Source organism: Dermacentor silvarum, chromosome 5 (assembly GCF_013339745.2).
Source record: "Dermacentor silvarum isolate Dsil-2018 chromosome 5, BIME_Dsil_1.4, whole genome shotgun sequence".
Lineage (NCBI taxonomy): Eukaryota > Metazoa > Arthropoda > Arachnida > Ixodida > Ixodidae > Dermacentor > Dermacentor silvarum.
In genome coordinates, this window is record NC_051158.1 from 119,558,453 (window position 1) to 119,584,662 (window position 26,210).

Sequence of the window (26,210 nt, forward strand, 5' to 3'; positions counted from 1 at the left end):
ACTTGCCACCGCTTTGGGCAGCGCGTTCGAAACGCGTTGAAGGTAAGGCGGAGAGGCCACAGCGTCTTACACCAGCTTCTTACACGGGCCGTAACGCGCTAGCACAAACGCGTTAGAAACGCGCTAGAAACGCGGCCTTTCGTTAATGTTGGGTATTTATTGCCATCGTGGTGCGTGTGTCCATGTCCGCTTCGTGGCGTAGTGGGCTAACGCCACGCGCTCGGAAGCGAGGGGTCCCTGGTTCGATTCCGCGCTACGGACACAACTTCGGAATTTTTTTTCTCATTTTTCTCAGACTGGTTACACACTACTGGTTACACGACGACGGGGACGGAACAGGTGCCGCTATAAGGAGCTTCGCCCCTAAAACAGCCGGTTGCTGGAAGACGACGAAGTAAGCCTTGACTGCGTCAGTGCTAAACACGACGTAGCAGCAATAACGTGAAGTTTACACTGGAACTCAGGGGATTGAGAGCTGGCCGCCAAGCGCCCTGCACTGCAAACTAATAGCGAGGAAAAATCGCGGGAATCTCGCAGGTATCGCTGCGCGAATTCGCTCTTGACATCAGAGTTGTAGCAGAAGCTTTAGCTTCACAGTTAAACAAGTCCGAGGTGGGACAATCAAAACGACTCCTGGAGCCTCAACAGCAATAAGCCTTTAACACAGCAACTCTCCCATTCCCAGCTGCTTGAACGTTGATTTATACGAGCAATTTAAGAAGTAGTTTTTCTTTCTTGGGTTTTACGACCCAAACCCAGTTCTGATTATGACGCACGCCATATACAGTGGAGGGCTCCGGATTAATTTTGACCACCTGGGGTTCTTTAACGTGCATTACAGCGCAAGCACACGGATGTTTTTGCATTTCGCCCCCGTCGAAATGCGACCGCCGCGGCCGGGATTCGATCCCGCGATATCGTGCTCAGCAGCGCGACGCCTTAGCTGACTGAGCCACCGTGGCGGGTAATTTAAGAAGTGGTGTATGACAACTTCTATTTTAAGGTCACCTCCAATCCCACGCTGCCGAAACATCGGCAAGGTATGTAATTGGGCGTTGTCCTAATGAATTATTGAAACATACCGCATGACTCGTTTACACTGGATCTATAAAATAATAACACTGGCCACAAGAAACCTAATCATAATAGGACGCACAACTAAGGAAAATTACCGGGATGTAGCGAAATTGTCTGAATCAAATATATTTAAATAGGAAAATGTTCAACAGCATTTAAAAAATAGCAGAAGCCTTCGGTCAAACAGCTGCAAACAAAATGTTCTATAAGGCTATAGGTTCCAACTAAGTAAATCTAGTCTACTAATACATAAAGAGTTTGAGAGTGCAAATGTTCGTCCATGTGCTTATCTCGAGCTCCACAACATGCACATGCAACATGTCTTAGAGGGGTCCCTATCAGAACGCCGGAAATCAGGAAGCCGAATTATGAAAAGGCCGAGCGTCAGAACGCTGAAAAATTGCAATGCCAAAAAATTGAAATGCCTAAGAAACGAAATGCCGAAAAACCAAAATGCCGCAATGACATAACGCCGAAAACCACGTGAAAATAAATGACACGCTTTGTGGCTACCAATTTACGGTGTTTTAAATTTCGGCATTCCTATAATTCGTCATTTCGATTTTCGGCGTTTTGAATGCCACCCGTCTTAGAGAGGAAGTTGCGTTCAGTGCAAAATAAATAATAATAAATAAAGCCAGAACTCAATTCACTATTCATTCTTGTAAAATCGCAAACGTTTTAGTCTTCGTTTAAATAATAAATATTAATGCGACAGCGTTTAGGGCCCCGTGCCACAGAAAAACCGGTGTCGGCAACCAACGTGTGATCGCGGCTGGCGGAGAAAATCATCCATCCACATCGACCGCGCAGGCCCTCCACGTGGTGAAAGGTCTTGGTGAACAAAAATTGAATTTCTCACAGGGAAAGCCGTCAGAAAAATGGTAAAGTACGACTTTACCATTCGGCGTCGGATTCGCCGTCGGATTGCTTACCAATCGGCGTCGAATTCTAATTTGAACGTACGAGAAAACCTAGTTCTGCTACGGGGAAACTCAAACACAAACCCCTTTTCCAGCATTTCTACCAGAACTGCGCGCGTCGGGGCAATAGCAAACAATTAATAAAATAATTAAAAATGTGCTAGGGCCTTCACATTTTAACATTAGACCACTTCTTTGCCCCTAATAAGACGTCTTTCCAACAATGCATATTAGCTTAAAAGTGAAGCCCACTTTAAGGGGAGCGGTGTAAGCTGCAAGCTGGCTTTCCCACGTTCCATGTTGCAGTGAATGAAGCCTACTTGCCGTATGCAAACGATGGGATGCGAACGGGCCCCGATAACGTTATCGCGTTCTACTCTTTAAGGCGAAGCTTAAGCATCCTCCAATTTTAATTAAAAAATTGCCCACGCTTACTTTACATTATCACATTTTATACGACCGCACCTGTCACCACAACCAACCACCCATATAGCCACTAACTTGATGGTCATTTAGATGTAGTAGGTGAGAGCAATTATTTGAAGCAAGAACAGGCAAACAAGCCTAACATAGTTGTATTCGCAGTGAAAGAATTCCGTTTTCGAGATAAATTACTTTAGAGCCGAAGTAATCTCAAAAGCGGCGTTAGACTTCTGATTTCTGCCAGACATTACTTCAGTACTGTTCACCTTCAATTTTGACTTCCGGACCACGGCTATAAAATTCCAACTTAAATTCATTTACTAAACCTATTTAATTTGCCACTTGGACATTACAATTTGTCATGCGTTTAGCGTAGTAGTAACATTTTCAGGTAATCAGTATGAACAGGCTTAATTGCGCTATATGCTTCATAGGTATAAAAAAATTACACCATCTTGCCGTAGGGGAACCCTGAGTAGTATGCGAAGCAGCCATGGGGTCGACTCAAGGTAGTTTTATCAGCTGTATAAACGTGGACATGCCACACCAGCAACGTGCAGAACTGTTGTCGACGCCGTCGGCGTTTTGCCCGCGTTCGCACCGAACGCGCGCGGCATTGGTGACTGTTGCCGGTGCCTCTGGGGCGCCTACCGTCGCGCCTCTAACCTAAGCTGCTTCGCTTTATCGCGCGTGGAGCCGCAGGTGTTGACATTTGTTGCGCAATCCGGAGAGGAGAGGAGCATCGGAGAGGAGAAGAGGAATTCCGAGAGGAGACAAGGAGAGGAGAGGAGGGAGGAGAGGAGATGAGACAAGGACAGGAGAGGAGTGGGAGGAGGATGCGCATGCGCAGTAGGGGTGCGGATGCCGCACGGCGGAGGGAGGGAGTGACATAGCCGCGACCATAAGCTTATTTGCATCTAAAAGTACGAGCTAAACAACACGGTATAGCTTAAACGTCTCAGCAACTCTTAAGTTGGCAAAACCCAGCTTCGGTGTGCTCTGATTCCTCTTTCGATGTACTTAGACTCATGACTTCTTGCGCTGCTTTTTAATGGTTTTTTTTTTCGCTACAGCATTTTCTCCTTGTCATCTTTGATCAAAACATTATCTCGCTACATCCTCCTAGAATGGTGATTGTGTTTCTTTTTTTATTGCGAATTCTCACTGTATGGCCTACCACAGAGTTCGGAACATCTGCCGCCCACTTCCTTGCGTGGTGTGCGAAGATCATTCATTTGTTGTTCGTAATAGCTTGTTATTTCTGAGTCTGCGATGCATATATCCAGGGCGGTTGCATCATTAGCAGTTCTGCACGCATGGCGGCTTACTTAGTGGAACGAAGCACTCATGCTGTGCTTTTTCTAGATATTTGCTCAGTCTCAGTGGTGCAGCTAATGATGGACCGTTACGAACATACCCAATTAGGCATCCTTATTAGTGCTACTTAAGGAAAGGTGAGCAGTGTGCGTATGTTTTGTTCCAGCTTATTCGTTGGTTTATTTTTTCTTATGCGTGCATTCTTTTCCACAAAACAAAACCCCCTCCCGCCCTCGCCAAGATGGCCGTGTTCCTCTGAGTGAAGTACATCTATTCTGGCCTCGATGAGTGGACTGGGCTGCTAGTAATACTCCACTTGCGTGCAAAATATTCGCTTTGATGAGAAGCTTTTTCTCTCGGTAACAGGAAACTATCTGCTTTGAATTGTGATTGCTACCTTCGTTGCGAATGTACACACCGTTTACACGTACAGTAAGAGCATGCGTTGGTAAACGTGGCAGCACCAGTGGCTGCCGGCTCAGTGTGAATTGTGACATCTGCGCTGTATCTATGGTTGATTGTCAACAAATATTTAAGTAATCTTACGTCGCAATGTATATAAACGCAAAAGTCAGGCCAGTTATGTGGCATCACACGGATATTTCAATGTCTCTGTGGCTTACGAGAAGCGTCGGTGCTTCTACTGCAGAAACTACGTATTGTGTGCTAATAAATCGCCTTGGCTTGGACAAGTTTAACAAGAAGCACCACATAAAACTTCTTCTGTTTTCAGTACTTTGCCAAAAGTCCCGCAATCAGCTCGCTCGAAACATGTGGAAAACCCTGTAAGCTGTCCTAACGCTGCGGATCACCGTTTTGCGAGCACTTCCAAGGCCACTCGTAAGTAGCCGACCAACCAGTTCTATAAGAGGACGCTTCTTATGTTTCATGTTAATATATTAGAAGTGTCAAAAATTATCTATCTCAATGCACACAAAAGCATGAAAACATGCTCAACGCTGATGAAGCAGTCCAGATAGGAAGAAATGAGATGTGAAAGCAAAGAAGTTAAACGGGAGACATCTTGTTTTCTACCCTGTACTATGGGGATACAGAAATGTATAAAGGAAAGCGGTGTAAGGTAGCGCATGCGCAAAGAAATAGAGAAATGAAGAAAACAGTACGCGCGAAACCATTGCAAAAAAGTGACTTCAACCTTTGCGGTATAGCTACGCTTGTGCCAGTAAGCATTGGTGTGCTGACTGGGGTTTTTCTCGATTAAAAAAAATTACATTGGCGTTAGTCAACTAAAAGTGCTTGAAATTAACTGTCAGAGAATGTACGAGGTGATTACATTGTGACTTGCTAATATCGTAACGCATCACCTTTGAGCGTAATATTCGAGTTAGTTTACCTTCCCCATAATGCTCTTAAATAATTTTGTCAGCGCATGTTCTGTGATGTGTGCAAAAATTCTACGGTGAGCATTTATCGCGGTGAGCTCGTACTATTAATTCTATAACTATTTATTAGCATAACAATGCAGTCTCAGACTGCAGAGACAAGTCTACTTTTTACAAGGTCTATGCGGCACAACAGGTCGTGGAGCATTTCTCTCTAGTATCATATGGTTACCCATTTGGCTATTACTTGAATATTTGTAGCGTTGGACAAGTTCTACAAAATCACAATATATATATATATATATATATATATATATTTTCCATGATGTCCTTAGTTCAAATGCATGTTGTTTCTTGCGCCGCTGTATACTAGTTTCTTGTATTTTAAATTTATCATCAGCAAAAATTGTCATAAAAAATCAAAATGATATGTGACAAACTGCACAAGGTAAATTTATCTGTACATTGTATAGAATATCACGACTACCATCACATGTTATATTCCTCTATCAAATTAATATTACACAAGTTATTCAGAATGTTGCGTTTACATCAGGAAAAGAGATAACTTCACGAAAAGAAAAAGCCGGAGAAAAAACCATCCATCCGTAAAAAATAAATGAGAAAGCTTGCGCTAAGACGCGCACTGCTTAAGAACAGCGGAGCGACGATCATGTAGTTCTTGTAGTTTTTGCTTGGTGTGGTGATGCCTCGGCTTCTCTGTAGTCTGGGTTTTCACGCATGTTTCGCCTACCGATCCGCCTTCGTTCCCTTTCTCGATCGGCGTACTCGGGATCTTCGATTCTGCGACATCGCTTGGCTAAGGCTTCTTTGGCCCTCTGTGCAGTATCAGCTCGACGCCAGCCAAGCGGCGTGATTCCCGGAAAGCGGCCTCTTCCTCGGTCACCCCGTGGCTGCTACTACCGCCCTTCACACCTGCTACACGGAACGTTTATGGCAAGCGGAGCAGACGCGTTGTGCGCAGTGTCTAGGCGCGGAGTCTTGCGAAGCAATCGCACAGCTGGTATAGGGTTGCTAGGCAACGCAGTGACGTCATAGCTCGGCGAGGTTTGGCGGCTCGCGGCACAAATTACGGCCGGCTTAAACAGCTCCGTTGTTAAAATAGAAATGCGTTTGGCCGAGAGTGTTTGCAAAGGCACTGCATGTGCCTGTGTGCTTTTTTTTTTTCCTTTCACAGCGGTAGGGGTAGTGCCAGCATTTTTCAGCGTATACTCAGGGTAAGTTCATCTTGGCAGTGCTCATCTTCATCAGGCAGTATTCGGGTTACCCCGATAGTAGTAGGGCAGCTTGCAGCCGATTTCAGTTCCAGTTTCGGTTTTGCTTGCTCGCAGCGTTAACGCGTCGACACTCCAGGCTGACGGCTCCTTAAACCAGCATATACGTTGCAAACCACCTCCTTGGTCTGTTAATTTTGAGAGCCACTCCTTGTCACATCTCGAATCTATTTTTGTTGCAGAACTAAACGGCGAGTTTGCGTGCGAAAACAGACCAAAACACATCGGGGACGCCATGTTTACTGCGGAGAACAGGCGTGAAGAAAACGTGGTGCTGTCTAAGAAATGCAAAAAAAAAGAAATTCGTGTAAATGAACAATAATTTTATTTTAGCTACGGCTTCCCATACCTGTTTTAGTTTCACAATAAATAAAGCAGTATTTATTTCACCTAGGTAACTCAGAAAAATATTCATAAAGTTAGGTACTATTTCATGGCGCGCGGGCAGGCATGCGTTTTGGTTCCGTAACTTCCACAGCACTGCCAAAAAAGTTGTCTCCGTGTATAGTAGGCATGAAAAGATTTTCCTGTTTCATTGGCATCTCAGAGGGTGGTATGGGATGCGAACTTTCAGAATGTTTGCGTTACAGATAAAATAATTTGTCTTGAATACCTGCGAATACCACGTCAAACATTTGGAATCAGCCTTCAGGCATGTGAATGCGCATGGCAGTCTGTGAATTTTTAACAGCTCGAAAATTCTTCCACTGAAGCTGCGACTTTCTTTTAGAGCATAGCTGCCCCAAAATTCGTCTACTCGGCGTTTCACTTGAATACACGTACGCACGTACCATGTTTCTGTGACCTTGCATAATCACAGCGCAATTGCTTGCGAATTTGTTTTTAGCGGGCAGTAGAATTCGGAATTGTGAGTGCATGTAATCAAACCACATATTTTAATATGACCCCCATATGATTTATTAAGCAGCCCAAATGGTGTGCGGACTTAAACTTCGGGTATCATTCTGTTCTCGCAGAACAACGGGAAAACAAGGGTATAACGCTTTTATAATGCAGCCATTAGCCCACAATTTAAACGTTTCAGACACGTCGGACAGAATGCCGTTCGGAAAATACACAACGCTATTGAGAACCTCAACAAATAAATTTCTGCAAATGGCGTATTAAGCAATGGACTTTGCACTTCGCGTACACACTACCCATGACGTGAACCTAATTTATACCTGACATAAACAACGTGCCTCATTTAGTAAACACAACCCAGCGAGTAAACGGTCCCCATGCCTCGTATATGACACGTCAATAGGATGAAAACAAATATTTACAGTTCTTCGCGAAGGTCATCATTGGAAGAATACTGACATGACCATTACGACATGATGTTTTTTCTTGCAATATATCAACGTAGAAACCATCAAAATATTTCAAAAATTGTTGCCAGGCCCACCAAAGGGTCCCTAAAGCTATCACTACACCACTCGATTTCACGAAATAGTTTTGGGATCGGTACTCAGGTGACAGAGGCATCACGACACCTTGACACATTCGCTGGCTCTCTTCTCTTGCTTGCTGCGGATAGCATACGCGAGCACGAAAACGCACGCAGCACTTTAATTCTTTAGTGCAACGTCATTGCACCTAGCCTTGTTGCTACATTAAGTCAGCAAATCAAATTTTGGACATTGCCCCTTCGACAATCTGTTGAACTTCACCACAATACGCGAGTGTAACCTTTCAAAGAATCCAGCGAGCTCCAACAAATTCGAAATAGCAACTTCGACGCAGTAATTGGCACTTACTCGGCACCTAGTCCTAAGCTATAGCAGTGTTTTGGTCTTCTCCGAAACACTGACATAACGCAGCGCTAAGTGCCGTCTAAATGCCGTAAATCCGTATAGAAATAGAAGGAAATACCCTCTGAACGTTGGTAACGAATATTTGTTGATACTCGGCAGATGTTTCGAAGTATGTTTGAAAATGCTGCCCATTGAGTTACACTGGTATACTGCGGTGAAGTTCAACAAAATATGTAAGGGGCTATGTACAAAACACCTGGGCGTAGATACATCACCCACAAGAAGCCCCCCCAGTCCACTTGCAAATTAAATCACGGTGCCTCATTTAGTTTTCCGATTACCACTCGAAACAAAGCGAACGCGCTTCTTATGACACCACTAATTAAAAAGAAAACGATAATTTGATGGTTATATACACAGCCGCTATTTAGCTTACACACGTCTATCATTCGGTTATTATCACCCATGACAAGGCGTCAACTCTCTCCAAATAAGAAATTTCTGTCGAGTTTACTTTTCTTTTTTTACTGCTATGAAGAAATGCATAATGCTTGGTGTGAATTTTGATATGTGTGCTGTAGGGCGCGTGTACTGTATGTATTCAAGCAGTGTTTTCAGGCATGTTTTCAGGCGTGTACCCAGTGATAATAGCTGGTGGTATTACTGTAACAAAAGACAGCTTGCGTTTCTTTCTCCCAAGCGACGGGCAAATCTTTTAGGTATTTCACATAATACATCTAAACAGGAACAAAACGTGTGTTTCGCAATTTTTTATAGCCGCTAATAAACGCAGAGGATTTATTCATTACTCCTAACATGCTTCCAATCCTTCCAAATTTATATTCAGTGAATAACGTAGTACACCAAAACAATGGAACAAACACTCTTATAACTTTTCGAGCGCTTCTAGTCAAACAAAGAGCTTCATCATGAAAAAAAAGGTATACTTCTTAAACCGGGGCATCACAACTCGAAACCAGCGAGGACCAGAACTTACAACACATCTTGGATAAACACAGGCTGCATTTTAGTAGGAAACATTGCGCCTTTGGCTTGCAGAAAGGCAGTATCTCTCCAAAAAGAAAAGAAGAAATAAATAGAGAAAGAAAAAAAGTAAGAAAGTAAGACAGGCTCCGTCAGCACTTATCAAAGAAAATGTCTCCACAGACGTACAAAATTCCACAGGGAACACCGGTTTGCAGACATTCTAAACAAGATTCCTATCATACTGCAGGAGGGGCTGCTCCTGCTGCATTCCTTTTAGCTGTGGCGAACAGTGCAGGTCGATGAACTCTATAGCAATGTGTGTAGTCACAGCCTTTTGACGTCACCAAGAAAGAATAAAGAAACAGGTGATTGCTATGTTTCCTTTATCAAAATGACTTGCAACACCGTTGGAAGTTGGAACTCCTCCAAAGATGTTCTCAAGAAATTTTTAGGATTCGGTATTTTTTATTTTTTCCACGTGCAAGAACTTTTGTCTTGGAATTCAACTGTTTAAATCAGAGATGTATTCGCGCAAAACTCGCCATTTGATTTCAGTTTTTAAGTGTGACCCTTAAAACGGCTTTCATCATTAAAGACCACGGCCGAATATTGCTAACTAGACCTATTACCGATATTGTGAGTCGTACAAATCCAAACGCTAAGCTTTGTTCCCTTTACTACACGCTTCTTGAAACCGATCAATGAAGAGCGAGATGCTACTTATATCGGCACAGTAAAAAACCTCGAACAGCGTGGTTGACGACAATGTTGCCAGAGTCAAATAACCTTGGTTCACCCCGCTCCCGATGCGCTGCCGTATGAGCAACTTTTTGTGAAGGTTGAAGAGTAAGGTGAACCTGGTCAAATAAGGAGCATCGGCTCACAGGCACGACTGCCTTCGACCATTCACTGTAAATGTATCAGGAAAGTGCGCTTTCGATTCAGTTAGGGACACTACGCCGAAAATGTGGTCTTTTCGTTGAAATTGCCGAATGATCTGTTGTCGATCGCGTATATTTTCTTTTCTTCAAAAACAACCACAAGCGTCAGCCTTTATTTTTTTATGTGCTTCACGCTGCTAATGGTTCATGTCGTGCATCGTATCCGACAATAAAATTGTGTTTTCTCTCATTATGGGACCATGCGCTGATAGCACTACCTGCACATCAAAGAAATCTTAATTCCACCGTGGTCCGCTGCATTCCACCATGGTCGTGTGCTGTGCAGGCCCGGGACCTAAACAAATGAGACAAACGGCACATTGTTCGTATTCATTTCGAGCTAACCAGACATTTTTTAAGCGGCAGAAGTTATGGGCTCCCTACCCTGGTTTTTTAATGTTCGCTGGCGTCCGTCGTTATAAATTATTAAAATCCTTTGCGAGAACCTTAAAAAGAAAAAAAATCCACCAAAATGCATCTAACGATGATTTAGACGATAGCACAATTAGCATTCAAGCTATGCAGCGACACAGCGTATTGCTGAATACACATCTGTTTATAATTTGTATTGCTCATTCTGAGATTTTAATCACTTCGGCTCTATGTGACATTCACAGTCTGCGGGGTCGGCCTGCTTTGTTATGACACAGCTCACCGAGGTCGGCTGTGATAACCACAAAACGACGTCGAATGTGTGACGAAGACGGAATTCCGTTGATGGAACGAAGAAGGTATTCTGACAACGGTGACAATATGACAATGGAATCAGGAGGACAGTATAGCGGTATTTTTTCGAGGAATGGCGCTGCTATACCTCGAAAAAATTGCCACGGCGCTTCGTGATCGTGCATGGCAATTCTCGAAACGTGTAGCGCCTTCATCAATCGAGGAGGGGCGCTGTGCTCAATTCGGTTGGAAGTAAGAGAGATAAGAAAAGGCGGTCGGAGGTTTGGTGGCAAAAAAAGTAGGCAGACCACAAACGTAGTTCCCAACAAATGTTCCGAAACATTAGCGCGGGGTATTCTTTACGTGTTTTAACATAATACAGGTAGGACATTAGGCAAAATTAGAACAATACCTTGGTCGTGAAACCCACTGCCCCGTTTCAAAGGGGAAGCTCACAGCATCCACCCATAGGGGTGTATGACTGCGCATTTTACTTCCTTAGCTACCGCCGTTACTGCTTCAATGCGCAATTACGGGCGCAATTACGGGCGAAACTGCAACATTCATTTTTTATTTTTCCTAATAAGTTCAATTGGTTAAACCTACCGTAGCCTTGGCTCGGTGCATGGTTACGGCATTTTACTGCTGAGCGCTAGGTCGCGGATTCGATTCCCAGCCACCGCCTTGTTTCGATGGGGGCGAAATGTTAGTACGCTCGTCTACTTCGATCTATGTGCACGTCAAAACCCCGCTCATGGTGGAAAATAATCCCCAGCTTTGCCGTACGACACCGCCAATATGTTTCTTTAGGACGTTAATCTTCTTGAAGCCATTAAGGAAACGTTTATTTATACCTTAGGGCATAAGTCGTATTCAAGAAATTGCAGAGTGCGCTCAGAAGCACCCAGCGAAATTATTGCCGTTGCGCAATATTTTCGGCGTACATCTTTTTTTTTCTTGAAAAAAGCTCTCGATACTCAAAAAACATGATGCCCCTGCGCGCTTGCGCCTATCGATTGCTGCGCCCTCACTCATGTTTTTAATAAACTAACCCCGTGTGGCCATCGTATACAAACAAAGGAGGGGGGGGGGGGGGGAGGACGACCGCAGTGTGTTTTTAAATCTGCTTTAAGTGTCGGCATATCGTTCATCCTTTCGAACCACAAATGATTTCAAAATTTATGACAGCGGGTCTAACGTGCCATGCTTTGTCATGCTTGCTTTAGGCTTAATATATTGTACACTACTTCATTTGTTTGTTTAGCAATATGGTTATGAATACTGTTAGCTCTTTCGGGGCCGATACCGGGTGGGACAAAATACATATAGAAATAGTGCATACATAAACTGCACTTCAGGCAGTGCCTCCAGCCGCGATTGTAACAGTTGTAACAGGTATCTAAAACCAATCCAAGCAATGCTGGTGCGCCCTCTATCGCTACAGTCATGAGTCATTCGTTCTTTAAAGACGTCATGGAGAGCGTTGTTACCCAGGCGAGCAAGTCCGCAGTGCCGTCATGTCTTTTAGATATCGCGAGCATTCTTCAGCACCAACAATAAAATTCATATAAAATATAACGCCATGGAAATTATTACAGTGAATCTGTCTAGGTGTGTTATCACGACCTTCCTGAGTACTAGAGGTCTGTTTTGTCATTAAAGAATATCTACCAAGACTTCACAAAGGTACGCGAAGGCTTTGTTCACGTATAGAAATATATTGGCGCGAAAGAACAAGGACAAAGGAACACACTTCAACAGCACGGGTGCCAAGTACCCAGTTATCTTATTCCTCCAAACTGACGAGCACTACTCAACACATGAATTATCATTACTGCACGCGGCACTAACACCAGCGAAACAAAACAAGCACTTGCCGGTAATGCGAGAATTTAAGGGTGGGTAAATGTCCTATGAAGAACGACACTTGTTTATGCAGAATATATAGGGATGGTTTTCTGACATATGTCGGTCCCCGTTTCTTCTCTGTGGAAAGCCTCGATCACTTCTATTTCATTTCTATCTTAGAATCTTGTGCAATGATGCTCGAGTACGGGCACGTAGAGAAGCACGCACAGCTTTACACGTGAGCAAGAATTGTCTCTATTTCGTGCACTCATTTTCCGTACGTTTCCACAACATGTGGTTCTCGTAACCATACTTCTTGCTAATTACCAGTAACTACAGTGAGTTCTATGTTCACGCACCCTCCTTGGAAGTGCCCACCAGTTGGGCCGAAAGGTTCCTTGCTGCAGTGCAGCGGAATGACGTAAAAAACGTCAAGAATGCACTGTGGAAACTTCGTTATTGATTCTGCGTGGTTGATTCTAGGAACCACTTTCCGGTAACACCATCCACTGCCTAATTCTAGGCTATCGTTTTGCTCTTCCCCCACACAGCAGGAAAGTTACCTCGCGATATCATGTTTATTAACCTTGTAATCAACTCTTTTTTCTTGCTACTCTTGCTGGTTAGGAATATTGGTCGCTTGCTCGAACATGAAATTTTCAGAAAGGTCAATGTATTCGCCATTCTAGAAAGAGGGAATATAATAAATAAAAGGCAAGAGCCATGCCAGGCTTCAGATAATAAGGTTGCCTACGAACACGAATCACGAAAGTTCTAGGTAGGCTTAGGTTAGAAGATTTCGTTAGGAGGTGTTTTCAACAGGAAAAGCGGCACTGCGCTAGCGCCAAATCCAAAAGTCAGTACTGGCCATTAATATCCGCTGCCGTAGCCGCGCAGGAATAGTGAGTTTTGAGCACACCCAATGCGTGCAGTGCGAGACACACTTGTCGTCTCCATGATCTCTTTTACACAGTTCTCTTTCGTGAGACACTGACATATTGTAACCGAGCAGGCTTTATCAGTACGGCTGCTCTGCCGTAACACGAAGCCGGGAAAGTTCCTGACTGGCTCTGTGCATTGGTATTAAATGTATTTGATTTTTGTAGCTGTTATCAGTTGAGCAGTATTCGACGAAAGCTTTTCTTTTTGTGTTTCGTCACCTTCCTAATTTAGCTGGAAGTCTGAGAATGGCGGCTGCCCTAGGTTACTACTAAGTCGTTGATTATGAGAAAAGGAAAAGTTAGCGCTATCTTCTGCAGCCCTTCTGCAGAGGGAGTATGGTTGAGTACCAGGCCTAGGTTCGCATAACTGCGGTATTTGCCTTTTCCCCTTTTCTCATAGCTCCCATGGGCGGTCGTAACCTGTAACACGTACAGTTGTACTCGGCTTCCTCTGAACACGTGCCGCAGTAAAGGTCAATGCCACAAAGAGTGCATGCACGCGGCTTTGCCAGGTTTCGCTTGAGTCGGGATCGAACAGCTCGTTACGGCGATTACCAGGGGATGCATTTTTTCAGCGATGCATTGCCGAGCTTGACACGTACATTTAAGTTAACAAAAAAAGAGGATGATTTATTGACGTCCCTCTGGCAGCTGCTTGAAAAAATGTCCCTAGGCATGCTTTCTTCCTGGAAACCACCTTTGTTGCTTCGCTACTGAACACTTCGTGAAACGATAAGCGACGTCTCCCAGATTGAGTTACAAATTGAGCATTCCCAAAAAGGCTGCTGTGCAAGCGCTACTGATATTCTCTCGGCCACGGATTCGTAGAACCAAGTATTGTTTCCCTTAGACAGCTTTGCCTTTACCGTCCTCGAACCCTGCCCAGCCCTCTATTCTGCCAGGGTTGAGCGGCCGTAAACGCACCAGCTGTGTTGTGGTGGCTCAGCGCACGTGGTGACGGGAATACTACCATTTAAACCACGTGGTGGGGCTACTGATTCTATTTGATAATGATTCTACTGATACTACATTAGGGAACACTCCAAATTAAAACATATCCATAATGAGCGCTTTGTTCGCGTTTATCCTATTGGCAACAAAGCATTGCCTCTCCATGCCCAGATGAAGGGTGCGGAGGACCTATAGACCACTATACGACTGTAAATGGTCCGAGTAATTTTCGGAATATATTTGTGCACGCAATTCCTTCATGTTCCGTGGAAGACCACCCTGTTGTGAGCATTGCAATCTGTAGACACCCGGGAAACTCCACGCCGACAACGCGGTATTGCCACCTTTTTTTTCACGTGGCTTGTTAAGCTGTGCCAATACCCGCCATGCTGTACTCTTTTGTTTGCCTCTATCATGTGTGCCTGGTTTAGCAGTGGAATGAATGTCGTCATACAGACACGTGTGCTTGAGCACACCGTCAATCGATGCCTCAATTCAATGCTTCACTGAGGCCTCTAATTAACATAATTATTCTCCTTCAAGTGCAATAAAAGCATTTCTCGATTCACTGTCGCGCATTCGAAACCATCCATTGAAAGTCGCGCTAAACAAAAATGAATTGTCAGGCCACTTGGCTGATTTAGCAGTGGAATAAATTTCGTCATACAGACACGTGTGCTTGAGCACACCGTCAATCGCTGCCTCACTTCAATGCTTTACTGAGGCCTCTAATTAACATAATTATTATCCTTCAAGTGCAATAAAAGCATTTGTCGATTCACTGTCGCGATTGCAAACCATTCATTGAATGTCGCGCTGAACAAAAATGAAGGTCAGGCCGCGTGGCTGGATTGGCAGCGAAATAAATTTCGCCATGCAGACACGTGTGCCTGAGCACACCGTCAATCGCTGCCTCCCTTCAATGCTTCACTGAGGCCTCTAATTAACATAAATATTATCCTTCAAGTGCAATAAAAACATCTGTCGGTTCACTGTCGCGATTGCAAGCCATTCATTGAAAGTCGCGCTGGACAAAAATGAGTTGTCAGGCCACGTGGCTGGTTTAGCAGTGCAATGAATGTCGTCATACAGACACGTGTGCTTGAGCACACCGTCAATCGCTGCCTCAATTCAATGCTTCACTGAGGCCTCTAATTAACATAATTATTCTCCTTCAAGTGCAATAAAAGCATTTATCGATTCACTGTCGCGATTGCAAGCCATTCATTGAAAGTCGCGCTAAACAAAAATGAAGGTCAGGCCACGTGGCTGGATTGGCAGTGAAATAAATTTCGTCATTCAGACACGTGTGCCTGAGTACACCGTAAATCGCTGCCTCACTTCAATGCTTCACTGAGGCCTCTAATTAACATAATTATTCTCCTTCAAGTGCCATGAAAGCGTTTCTGGGTTCACTATCGCGATTTAAAACTATTCATTGAAAGTCGCGCTGAACAAAAATGAATTGTCAGGCCACGTGGCTGGTTTAGCAGTGGAATTAATGTCCTCATGCAGACACGTGTACTTGAGCACACCGTCAATCGCTGCCTCCCTTCAATGCTTCACTGATGCCTTTAATTAACGTAATTATTCTCCTTCAAGTGCAATAAAAGCATTTGTCGATTCACTGTCGTGCATTCCAAACCATCCATTGAAAGTCGCGCTAAACAAAAATGACTTGTCAGGCCACGTGGCTGGTTTAGCCGTGGAATGAATGTCGTCATGCAGACACGTGTGCTTGAGCACACCGTCAATCGCTGCCTCAATTCAATGCTTCACTGAGGCGTTATATTAACATAATTATTCTCCTTCAAGTGCCATGAAAGCGTTGCTAGATTCACTATCGCGATTGCAAACCATTCATTGAAAGTCGCGCTGAACAAAAATGAATTGTCAGGCCACGTGGCTGGTTTAGCAGTGGAATGAATGTCGTCATACAGACACGTGTGCTTGAGCACACCGTCAATCGCTGCCTCAATTCAATGCTTCACTGAGGCCTCTAATTAACATAAATACTATCTTTCAAGTGCAATAAAAACATCTGTCGGTTCACTGTCGCGATTGCAAGCCATTCATTGAAAGTCGCGCTGAACAAAAATGAATTGTCAGGCCACGTGGCTGGTTTAGCAGCGGAATGAATGTCGTCATACAGACACGTGTGCTTGAGCACACCGTCAATCGCTGCCTCTCTTCAATGCTTCACTGAGGCGTTATATTAACATAATTATTCTCCTTCAAGTGCCATGAAAGCGTTGCTGGATTCACTATCGCGATTGCAAACCATTCATTGAAAGTCGCGCTGAACAAAAATGAATTGTCAGGCCACGTGTGCTTGAGCACATCGTCAATCGATGCCTCAATTCAATGCTTCACTGAGGCCTCTAATTAACATAATTATTCTCCTTCAAGTGCAATAAAAGCATTTGTCGATTCACTGTCGCGCATTCGAAACCATCCATTGAAAGTCGCGCTAAAGAAAAATGAATTGTCAGGCCACTTGGCTGATTCAGCTGTGGAAGAAATTTCGTCATACAGACACGTGTGCTTGAGCACACCGTCAATCGCTGCCTCACTTCAATGCTTTACTGAGGCCTCTAATTAACATAATTATTATCCTTCAAGTGCAATAAAAGCATTTGTCGATTCACTGTCGCGATTGCAAACCATTCATTGAATGTCGCGCTGAACAAAAATGAAGGTCAGGCCGCGTGGCTGGATTGGCAAAGAAATAAATTTCGCCATGCAGACACGTGTGCCTGAGCACACCGTCCATCGCTGCCTCCCTTCAATGCTTCACTGAGGCCTCTAATTAACATAAATATTATCCTTCAAGTGCAATAAAAACATCTGTCGGTTCACTGTCGCGATTGCAAGCCATTCATTGAAAGTCGCGCTGAACAAAAATGAGTTGTCAGGCCACGTGGCTGGTTTAGCAGTGCAATGAATGTCGTCATACAGACACGTGTGCTTGAGCACACCGTCAATCGCTGCCTCAATTCAATGCTTCACTGAGGCCTCTAATTAACATAATTATTCTCCTACAAGTGCAATAAAAGCATTTATCGATTCTCTGTCGCGATTGCAAGCCATTCATTGAAAGTCGCGCTAAACAAAAATGAAGGTCAGGCCACGTGGCTGGATTGGCAGTGAAATAAATTTCGTCATGCAGACACGTGTGCCTGAGTACACCGTAAATCGCTGCCTCACTTCAATGCTTCACTGAGGCCTCTAATTAACATAATTATTCTCCTTCAAGTGCCATGAAAGCGTTTCTGGGTTCACTATCGCGATTTCAAACCATTCATTGAAAGTCGCGCTGAACAAAAATGAATTGTCAGGCCACGTGGCTGGTTTAGCAGTGGAATGAATGTCGTCATGCAGACACGTGTACTTGAGCACACCGTCAATCGCTACCTCCTTTCAATGCTTCACTGATGCCTTTAATTAACGTAATTATTCTCCTTCAAGTGCAATAAAAGCATTTGTCGATTCACTGTCGTGCATTCCAAACCATCCATTGAAAGTCGCGCTAAACAAAAATGACTTGTCAGGCCACGTGGCTGGTTTAGCCGTGGAATGAATGTCGTCATGCAGACACGTGTGCTTGAGCACACCGTCAATCGCTGCCTCAATTCAATGCTTCACTGAGGCGTTATATTAACATAATTATTCTCCTTCAAGTGCCATGAAAGCGTTGCTAGATTCACTATCGCGATTGCAAACCATTCATTGAAAGTCGCGCTGAACAAAAATGACTTGTCAGGCCACGTGGCTGGTTTAGCAGTGGAATGAATGTCGTCATGCAGACACGTGTACCTGAGCACACCGTCAATCGCTGCCTCACTTCAATGCTTCACTGAGGCGTTATATTAACATAATTATTCTCCTTCAAGTGCCATGAAAGCGTTGCTGGATTCACTATCGCGATTGCAAACCATTCATTGAAAGTTGCGCTGAACAAAAATGAATTGTCAGGCCACGTGGCTGGTTTAGCAGTGGAATGAATGTCGTCATACAGACACGTGTGCTTGAGCACACCGTCAATCGCTGCCTCAATTCAATGCTTCACTGAGGCCTCTAATTAACATAAATACTATCCTTCAAGTGCAATAAAAACATCTGTCGGTTCACTGTCGCGATTGCAAGCCATTCATTGAAAGTCGCGCTGAACAAAAATGAATTGTCAGGCCACGTGGCTGGTTTAGCAGCGGAATGAATGTCGTCATACAGACACGTGTGCTTGAGCACACCGTCAATCGCTGCCTCTCTTCAATGCTTCACTGAGGCGTTATATTAACATAATTATTCTCCTTCAAGTGCCATGAAAGCGTTGCTGGATTCACTATCGTGATTGCAAACCATTCATTGAAAGTCGCGCTGAACAAAAATGAATTGTCAGGCCACGTGTGCTTGAGCACATCGTCAATCGCTGCCTCAATTCAATGCTTCACTGAGGCCTCTAATTAACATAAATATTATCCTTCAAGTGCAATAGAAACATCTGTCGGTTCACTGTCGCGATTGCAAGCCATTCATTGAAAGTCGCGCTGAACAAAAATGAATTGTCAGGCCACGTGACTGTTTTTGCAGTGGAATGAATGTCGTCATACAGACACGTGTGCTTGAGCACACCGTAAATCGCTGCCTCACTTCAATGCTTCACTGAGGCCTCTAATTAACATAATTATTATCCTTCAAGAGCAATAAAAGCATTTGTCGATTCACTGTCGCGATTGCAAGCCATTCATTGAAAGTCGCGCTAAACAAAAATGAAGGTCAGGCCACGTGGCTGGATTGGCAGTGAAATAAATTTCGTCATGCAGACACGTGTGCCTGAGCACACCGTCAATCGCTGCCTCAATTCAATGCTTCACTGAGGCCTCTAATTAACATAAATATTATCCTTCAAGTGCAATAAAACAGCGTTTCTGGTTCACTATCGCGATTTCAAACCATTCATTGAAAGTCGCGCTGAACAAAAATGAGTTGTCAGGCCACGTGGCTGGTTTAGCAGTGCAATGAATGTCGTCATACAGACACGTGTGCTTGAGCACACCGTCAATCGCTGCCTCAATTCAATGCTTCACTGAGGCCTCTAATTAACATAATTATTCTCCTTCAAGTGCAATAAAAGCATTTATCGATTCACTGTCGCGATTGCAAGCCATTCATTGAACGTCGCGCTAAACAAAAATGAATTGTCAGGCCACTTGGCTGATTTAGCAGTGGAATGAATGTCGTCATGCAGACACGTGTACCTGAGCACACCGTCAATCGCTGCCTCCTTTCAATGCTTCACTGAGGTCTTTAATTAACGTAATTATTCTCCTTCAAAAGCCATGAAATCGTTTGTGGAATCACTGTCTCGATTGCAAACCATTCATTGAAAGTCGCGCTGAACAAAAATGAATTGTCGGGCCCCGTGGCTGGTTTAGCAGTGAAATAAATTTCGTCTACAGACACAATAGTCGAGCCTCAGGACTTTTGTAAATAAAAAGTTTTTACACACACACACAGACACGTGTGCTTGAGCGCACCGTAAATCGTTCTGTCTATTTTAGAAATGTGACTTTTCTTTTGCGATTTTGTGATGTGATTCAAGAAATGTGAATTTTGCTGCTCTGCCTGCAATATACGCGTATAGTATGGTATTGCGCCATTGGTGCGGCGTTATGCGCACAATATTTCTTTGGCTGAACAGAAGTTATAGAAAATGGCATTGAGAATGTAGCATGGTTTGCTTGCTAAGGTAGAAGAGTGCCTGAAGAATCTGAAACTATTTGCACGACAAATCGCAGGTATAACAATTAAAATATAGACTAATTACATTTTTATTATTCATGTTCGGGCCCATGTGACAACTGCGAAATTGAAGCTGAGCAGTTGGGAATTCCTGTCTTACACCGCTTTCCATAATGCGCCTAGAGATACATTGGCATTCGGGTTAACAACTTTCAAGAAAACCTCTGTCTACTAGTTTGTTATGATTCATGTTCTAACAGATTTTGGGGACAGATATTTAGGAAGTGGCCCAGACGCGGCTACGCATCTGCTCGGCCTCAACTTCGAAGCTGAACCACGTGCATTAAAGTGAAAAATATTTAGGTTATTCAGCGAATATATAATTACACACCTGAGTGCTGCTATTATGATACACGTAACCTCTGCCGCTTGCGAAATTCCAGCTTAAAGTGTGGACAGGTGCTATCAAAACGAAAAAAAAAATGAGAAGGAAAACACATGGTGTATGAACAGACGTGTACGTGAACTAACGCACGCCGTACTCCCAGTACTAATTCTGGGCACCAATTAAAATTTATACCAATTTATTTGGCCCTTATCAAGCCCGAGCTTTTTTTATGTGCTTGGGTACCTAATCTGGATCATTCGTTAAATTATTTGGGTTTGTAAGTTTATGTGCACGACTCACAAACCTTGTGATTTTGCTCATGAAATTCCCAGGTGAAAAAAAAAAAAAGAAAACGTGCTCTTTCAATCTACAGCTTTCTTCCGTCGACACTGTGGGAGTGGGTGTCTTTTGAGCATGTAGAGATCACCCGAGGGTAATTTAAATTTGAGTTGCGTAGGCAACGATGCATGCTATTGTGTTTAAGCTTGAGAGTTGGATGTGGCTCAAAAAGTTCCTGTCCGCTGCTCTGGAGATGCTCTTGCGTGGCGTTCGATTTTTCCTCATCTGGCTCAATATTTCACCATTAAAACTTGAATCAAAGAATTTCATGTGACCGCCTGTTCTGACCGAATAGCGTTTTTTGGAGATTTAAGCTGCTGTCACGCTGTCAAAACGAGAACGTTGGCCCCAACATTTGCAGGCTTTTTCTAGCCCTCTCACTTGACTTATCCTGACCGAAAAAATTGTTTGCGAATAAAGAATTATTTCTTTCAAGAGACAGTTATTCGATCATTCATGCAGTGCTGCTAGGAACGTTGTTTTCTCTTTCATTTCTGTTCACAGCGTTGCATGATCAGCGTGAATGTCGCACGAGCTAGCCCAAGTTTCTATTCAAGTTACAATACCTTATTTGTCTAAAGAGTGGTCACCAAAAGTACAAACGACAATTATTTAAACAGTCACCGAAACTAAAAGTGGCAGTCACTTCTACCGTGATAGACATATTCGGCATTACGTTGCGTAGCTAAGGCTGCGGACGACGTGGTATCACCAAGGTGAAACTGCACACATTTTGTTTTTCTCGCTGACGGCGTGTACAGCGAGTAGTGATCATGTTTGCCGCACGAGATAGGTGAAGCGCAATTTAATCTCATGGAAGAACATAATAATAATGTTTAATAACAATAATAATTAATAACAATATTGTTGTGGGGAGGGACAATTTCTCTTGCCTATATAAAGCATGATTTCCTTCTACATCTGCTCGAGACACGTACCGAGCGGGGGAGCATGGCGCAAACGCAGCTACTACACACAGCAAAGTGGAGAATCCAGGAGATTGGTTTACGTTCATTTTTGAGCAGCGCAAGCGAGACAAACTACATGGGAAGAAATAATTGCGAAATAGATTTGCTCGACGGCGCCGCTGGTAGATCCTATCCGTGTACAGGCTGGCGCTGTTGTATTTATTAGCTGATTTTTCCATTCAAAATTTCATTTGAGAGTCAGCACTTGCCCTTTCTTGTGTACTTCTTCCCACTGTGGCTGTTTCCAAAAGCGCACTACACCTAATGCGACTAGCGCAAGTGCTTTTTTTTTTCGAACACGTACTCGTGGCTCGCATAAGCGTTGTTCCCACTGATGAAGGTTCATGTCACCATGGCGTTATCGGAAAAAGTGCGCCATTATTCCCAAAGTGCTACCGCTTGAATTATTCGTATAAACATGCGGCAACTAATCTTCATTTTTAACACATTAGAGCAGCGCAAAAGACAGAGTTTACAATGAATCGGTTTGTGAATCTGGCTCTTAAACCACCAGATACATTTTCCGTGGGACATCAGAATAAAAACATGATTTCCGCGCAAACGGTATCGCATCACCGTTAAATTCGCCGTGCGTGCTATGCGTCGTTGAATTTTTGTGTGCACATTACGTAAACGTAAAATTCATTGTGGTATATTTTTTCATCCAATATATATATCTTACTGCAAAATATGTGCCTGTGTTAGTACTTGTGTAGCAATTACACGAGCGCGTCACTGGCAGTCAGGCGAGTGACGCGCTGGCCTGGCTGGCCTGACTCAAATGAAATGATCAATTACATTCCTGTATATTACAACGTACAGAAACACGACAATTTTGAGTTTGATTCAGTGCAGGGGGTATTATTTAATTCGTTTCAAAATATGTAAGCTCGGCCGCTAGAATATGAGATAAATAATTCGTGTGACTGCAAAATAAATATTCCACTTAAAATTTAAGTCATAAAAGTTGCACGTGTGTGTCTATCTTTTCTTCCTTCTTTTTGTGTCCTATGACTCATAGTGCATATGACCACCCCGACTACAAGTGTGATGACTCAGTTCCAAGAAGAAATGTGATTCTCCAGGTTAGCTTTAGGGTTTGTCTTTGTGGCCGGCAGTTCTTCTGAAAGCGTTTTCAAATCCTACACATTTTTTTTAGTTGAAAGGAGATAAGGAATCTCTTTGAGACGAGCAAGACGCTGACAGGTATTGTTTGCTCAATGAGAGACCGAAAGGGGAGTTAAGCGCACGATTCCAGTTTGTCCGAAAAAGAGATAGCTAGGATCGGCAGTACCCCTGCTAGCCCTCCTTGGTTCCCTTTCAGTTCTTCCCTTCCTTATCTTTCTTTTCTACTGCGCTTCATTCCTGCCCACTATTTTCTGTTGGTCTTTCCTGAAAATGTCCCCCTCCTCAACCCGAGTGCCAAGCACCTGGCCCCCTCTCTGGCTACTGTATGCCTTCGCTCTCTGGCTATTGTATGCAGGCAGAAGGTAGCGTAAGTGTTAGAGGGGATTCCCTTGAGGAAAGTGCAAAGTGAAAAACTACCAGCGGCATCAAGATGGCGCCGAAGATCACGTGTTCTTTTCGCCTTTCTCTCTCACCCCAACAAAGGGAATGGAACCTTTAAAAGCGCGCGTTTCTCCGGCCAACGATCAGAGCTCTCCAGCTACCCATCAAGATGAAGCCGTCCACACTCCTCACCGCCGCCATCCTGGCCCTCTACGTTTCGGGGGGCGCCGACGCCTTGTTCCTGACCAGCTTGGCCCTTCTGCCGATCACCGCGATCACAAGCCTCGGCGGCATCGCCGGTCTCAAGCTCGCCATCGCCATGAAGATCCTCGGCATGCTCGGCTGGTGGAACGTGAGTCGGTATGGCGTTGGTCTGCGCGCCGACATAGAGAGCAACAAGCTGCCCGATCGGCTCGTGCCCCTCCCCAAGCCCAAGAGCATCTTCTCCGGTCCGACCATCTCGGTGCCGATCGCTGCGCTGCCGTACTTCATCGGGGGCCGCGTGCAGAAGCCGCTCACCGTCCGGCTGCCGGTCAAGGACTTCGTCATGCTCGCTAATGCCACGACCCGCTTCGATTCGCCCAAGGTCATGTTCTCGTCGCGGGGCTCGGCCAGCGTCAGGGGCAACAAGGGATCCGCACTTCACGCCTCCGAAACCCTGAAGACGCCCTTCCTCAACATGGAGGCACAGCAAGCTGCAACGTTGCGCGTAAGTAGTCGCATAAATTGTTTTTGTATGTTCCGAATTCTTAAACTCTGTTAACGAACTGATTCCTATGAGTTTCGAATAGAGAGAGCTTCCCACTACGGCTCCGCGCATTACCCGCCGGTAATGCGCGGAGCCGTAGTGGGAAGCTGTCTCTATTAATATCATACACGCGACATTTTATTATGAGGCCATGTGCTTCTTTTGGCTTGCACAAATGCAAACGAGTACGACAATAACGAGTACGTGAAATAATCCCGTCTACTCATCTGCAGTGTTAGAACTTGCGTTCACGCACTGAATGACTTAACGCTCTTCAAAAGTAGCCGTCACATTGGATCGCCTGGTTCTGGCCTTCACTTCTTACATATTGAGTAAGTTATATATTTAAGTGTTATTGTAAAAACGCCTCACTTGCTTAAAAGCAATTACAGAAAGTCACATCGAAAGGATGGCATATTCAGTGTGAAACGCGCAGCGCTTGATGTCTTTGTCAAGTCTAACTTGTGTTTTCCCGCGTTTCCGCAGGGCCGACGCAGCATCGAAGCAGACCCGCAGGTGATCAAGGACGCCGTCAGCCTGGTGCATGAGCTGGACAGGGACCGCTGCATACTGCGCCTGTCGTGCGAGGTCAGCGCGGACGCCTCGAGCTACGGACCGTACGGGCTCCGCGTGGCGTCTTTCATGCGCAGTCTCGGGCCCGTAGGCAGGGACTCGGCTTTTGTCGACTTCGAGAAGGCCTACAGGCGAGGCAGGTCATATGGCGTGCCTGGCTGCGTCCAGACGTACTCTTCGTGCAAGGTGGACCTCAAGGCGCTGGTGGCCTTCGTGCAGTCGTCTTAATGCCTGTAGCGGCGCCCTGTGATATGTAAATAGTGTAAATATTGTATGTACCTAGTCGGAAATAAAAAAAATTTGGCATGCAGCTAACCGGTCTCTTCGAAGACTTTTTTTAACAAGTCCAGTTTAACAGGAAACGTAGTGTTATTGAGATAGCGAAGGATATTCCTCTTGGCCGTTCCCACTACATTCCACTACTATGTTTATTACATTCGAGTAGAATATACTACAAACGGCTAAGAAGAATATACAGGGTGTTCAAAATTAGGCTTTATGGTTTTCTTATAATTATGCACTGGGAGGCACGCGAAGACCACCACGTTAGGTAGCCAGGGTGGCACAAAGTGAGATGATAATCAATTATCGCTGTCAGCAGCCGAATTAAATAAAATGGTATGCAGTTACTGGGTGTGTCAACAAATAAATTGTTGACTGCAGTTAGTGGGTATGTTCCTATTGAAAAGTTAGAGCCAGTCGTGTTTCTGCACAGTATCAGTTAGAAGAGTTCTAGCGTATCGGTGCTCCGAGATATCCGACTCCAAATTTTAATTGTCGTTGGCATGATTACGCATGCCGGCGCTTTACGTTGTAGCGCTTTACGCAAACTGGTCTAGCCACAAGTTCACATTGGTTCTCGCAGCCACTGCGGTTTGTGGGTCACCGTCTCGACATTTTTTTTTTTTTTTTTGGCTTTGTTGCTGAAAACGTGCGGCGTAGATAGTGTGTTATGTGTTTTAAACCCACGCGGACGATGGAAAAAACAAAACAAACTCTTCCGAAGAAGAACACGCCGTGCCCCTGGAGCTCCGTTTCACGCATATATTAATGTAATGGAATTAATTAAACATTGATTGGTTTATTGGCGCAAGGGCCAGATGTGGCCAACGAGCGCCAAGGCGAATTAATTAATTATACATTAACGTGGTCCCCGGTGACAACCTGAAAGGTTCCGGCGCCATTGAATCACAGCGCGATCAGAAGCGGGAGCAGCCGCGGCACGGGGTGACCGCGTTCGTTGTCTTTTGGGCCAGCGGCAGCATTTCCAACAGCCGTACCACCGCTTGCTTTTCCTCCTCTCTGGCTTGGGCGAGCCGGCGCGGCTTGAATGTGTTGCCGGTCGCGTGCTGCGGAACGATTTGGAGGTGTTTTAGCTAGTTCTGAGTGCAATTCACAGGATGTCAGTTCTTACGAGGTTGTCCAAAACCACTGTGTAGCCTTTAGGTGCAGCAGTAGCTACAGTATCTGGAAA

The 26,210-nt window shown here is 44.5% G+C and overlaps 1 protein-coding gene across 1 annotated transcript; it reads left to right on the forward strand.

Annotated features, from left to right (window-relative positions):
- Nucleotides 1–23,440: 23,440 nt before the first annotated feature.
- Nucleotides 23,441–24,968, forward strand: LOC119454382 (uncharacterized). Its single transcript, XM_037716333.2, has 2 exons — nucleotides 23,441–24,124; nucleotides 24,650–24,968. Exons 1-2 carry the CDS (start codon nucleotides 23,585–23,587, stop codon nucleotides 24,962–24,964), a joined length of 855 nt encoding a protein of 284 aa, XP_037572261.1. The 5' UTR covers nucleotides 23,441–23,584; the 3' UTR covers nucleotides 24,965–24,968.
- The last annotated feature ends 1,242 nt before the right edge of the window (nucleotides 24,969–26,210 follow it).